Source organism: Cupressus sempervirens, chromosome 5, assembly GCF_028749045.1.
Source record: "Cupressus sempervirens isolate cs-2001-9-10 chromosome 5, ASM2874904v1, whole genome shotgun sequence".
In the NCBI taxonomy this organism is placed as follows: Eukaryota; Viridiplantae; Streptophyta; class Pinopsida; order Cupressales; family Cupressaceae; genus Cupressus; species Cupressus sempervirens.
Window position 1 is genome coordinate 902,869,724 of NC_143122.1, and position 2,584 is coordinate 902,872,307.

A 2,584-nucleotide genomic window follows, 5' to 3' on the forward strand; every position below is an offset into this window, starting at 1 on the left:
TAGTTTTGGTAGTGAATTCACATAATATTGATAATGATTAGGAACATATTAATTTTTATTTACTCCACCCACCCCAAACTCTAAAACACGCATTGGAAATGTACAATCAAGTTAGCATTGTCTATTTCCCTATGGAAATGTTTATTTCCCTCCGCTTACCTTTCAAAGATTCCTTGATTTCATTTGTTTATTTCGATATCCGCTTGCGCGGAGTTCACAGCACGACGCTAACATAACGATTAAATAAATCACAGAATATTAACACTGATTAAGAAAGATACTAATTTTTATTTACTCCACCCACCCCAAACTCTAAAACATGCATTGGTAATACTGGTCTTATCCCGATCTCTAAATCCCGCATTTTAAATGTGCAATCATGTTGAGCCCGTCGTCCTCTAGAAACCCACGTTCCTTCTGGCAATGTTTATTTCCCTCGCCCGGAATTCACAACATGACGTTTGCATGATGTCAGATCGTCAAGAGAAGAGATTATAAAAGGAGGAACGCTACAATTAAGGAGACACAGAAAGTTTAAGGATCTCTCATTTGAGTGAAGTACCTACTATAATCTTGGAACCCCTCAGAGACGTCTTAATGGAGATGATCATCAAATGTGGATCGAAGCCGGCCCTGGAAAATGTACTCGGCATGAAGGGTGGAGATGGAGATTCTAGCTACGCCAAAAGCTCTACAATGCAGGTATACAACACTAACACACCTTCCTTCTCTATATCTTCTCGCTCTTCACTATGAAAAATAACAGGAAAACCTAACCTAATTTGGAAATTTGCTTCGTGCAGTTAAATACGCTTCAGTCTGTGAGGCTTATTCTCGAGCGCGGCATATGTGAGAATATAAGACATTCTATGTCTAATATGGAGGGCATATTTAGGATAGCAGATTTCGGGTGTGGTACCGGGAAAAATACTCTTCTTGTGGCAGACAGCGTTGTGAATGCTGTGCAACGCTCGCTTCATGAAGAAGAAGAGGAGATGCCAGAATTTGAGGTTTATTTCATCGACCTCCCTTCCAATGATTTCAATTCACTCTTTCGAATTTTGCCCCCACGCAGAGAAGAAGGCTCGGCCGTTGTGGATAAGAACCCATTATCTGGAAGGTCTTACACTGCAGCGGCTGTGTGTGGATCGCATTTCAGACGCCTAGTCCCACGGAAAAGCCTCCATTTCTGTCATTCTTCTGCAAGCCTTCATTGGCTTTCACAGGTGGGTAATAAACCATAACATGACTTGTCAGTATAAGATATTAGTAAGATGATGTTGTCTCATGATATAAGGCGCAAAATGCAGGTGCCAGAGAGTGTTCAACAGAGATGCTGTCCTCGTGCTTACATTTCAAGTGATTGTGGGGAGGGTGTAGCCGCTGCGTATCTGCAACAGTTTGATGCAGATTTGACAGCGTTTTTGAAGGCCCGGGGAGAGGAGATGGTTGATGGGGGATGCATGTTCATATCCATGTATGGTCGTAATGCAGGCACCCAAATAGAACAAGAACAAGGCTTGTTGGGATTTGCGGCGCGCCTCTTGGAATACGCCTTTGAGGAGCTAGTTAATGAGGTTGGTTTAATATTGAAGCCTCTCTTGTCTAGTCTTTCTTGATTCCTTTTTCCTCTATTAACTTGTGCCGTTTCCTCAACCCAACATAAGTTTTGAATGATTAGCTTAGAACAACTTCCAAGATTAGAACTCAATTTGCTATCATATGAATGATCGGCTTAAATCCTTAGGATACGGGTAAGGCAATGGGCAACGTCAAGCTGTTTATTTATCACACGAGAGGCTTAGCTTAAATGCTACCAAATTATGTAGTTAGAATAAACTAATTACTGTTTTAAATAAATACTGGTGCAGTCATATATGTTGATTATAAACATAAGTCAAATTCATTTTTAGAGTTTCTAATTATAAATTTATATTTACTAATAAATATCTAATATATATCGTATATTAGTTAGGCTAATATGAAATGAGATTTTGTTATTGACAGGGTATTATTGAAAAGGAGAAATGGGAAGCATTTAACATACCTTATTATGGTGCAAATGTGGAAGAAGTGGAAAGCATTGTGAAGAAAGAAGGGTCCTTCATGATAAAGTTTGTAAAAACCGTAAGAGATATTCCTCAATTTCCATTAACGCATGTGCAAAGGGGTGAAGAGAAAATGTTTGGGATGCTTGTAGCCAATAATTGTAAAGCAGTGTTTGAAAGTATCATACAAGCTCATCTGGGATGTGAGACATTGACACAAGAATTTTTCTCCAGAATTTCAAAAAGAGCTTCTATTTTTGTAGAGGAATATCTCTCTCAAAAAATAGAGGTGGTTGTTGCCTTTCTTACTAAGAAATGAGCATACAATAATGCGTAGTCATAAATAATGTCTAGTATTTATCCATTAGACAATATGAAAAATGCAACTAAGTTATAATCAATAAATGCCAATTTGTGGTGCTAGATTATTTGTGCCTAGTGTATTAATTAGACTCTAAGAAGTAGATATTTATTGGATAACCAATCAAGAACTTTAAAATATTTTATCTGAGCATTCAAAAGTTCTTTATAGCATG

At 38.0% G+C, this 2,584-nt stretch overlaps 1 protein-coding gene across 1 annotated transcript; it reads left to right on the forward strand.

Annotated features, from left to right (window-relative positions):
- The first annotated feature begins 597 nt into the window (after window positions 1-597).
- LOC149558850 (indole-3-acetate O-methyltransferase 1-like) lies at window positions 598-2,367 on the forward strand. Its single transcript, XM_089786181.1, has 4 exons — window positions 598-702; window positions 804-1,226; window positions 1,311-1,577; window positions 2,008-2,367. Exons 1-4 carry the CDS (start codon window positions 598-600, stop codon window positions 2,365-2,367), a joined length of 1,155 nt encoding a protein of 384 aa, XP_089642307.1.
- Window positions 2,368-2,584: the final 217 nt, after the last annotated feature.

What these genes read in the sequence shown, in the direction of transcription:
- LOC149558850 (XM_089786181.1), top strand. Translation starts at nt 598, where the DNA reads ATGGAGATGATCATCAAATGTGGATCGAAGCCGGCCCTGGAAAATGTA. An exon ending in CCAAAAGCTCTACAATGCAG is followed by an intron (nt 703 to 803) that starts GTATACAACACT and finishes TGCTTCGTGCAG; the next exon opens with TTAAATACGCTTCAGTCTGT. An exon ending in GCCTTCATTGGCTTTCACAG is followed by an intron (nt 1,227 to 1,310) that starts GTGGGTAATAAA and finishes CGCAAAATGCAG; the next exon opens with GTGCCAGAGAGTGTTCAACA.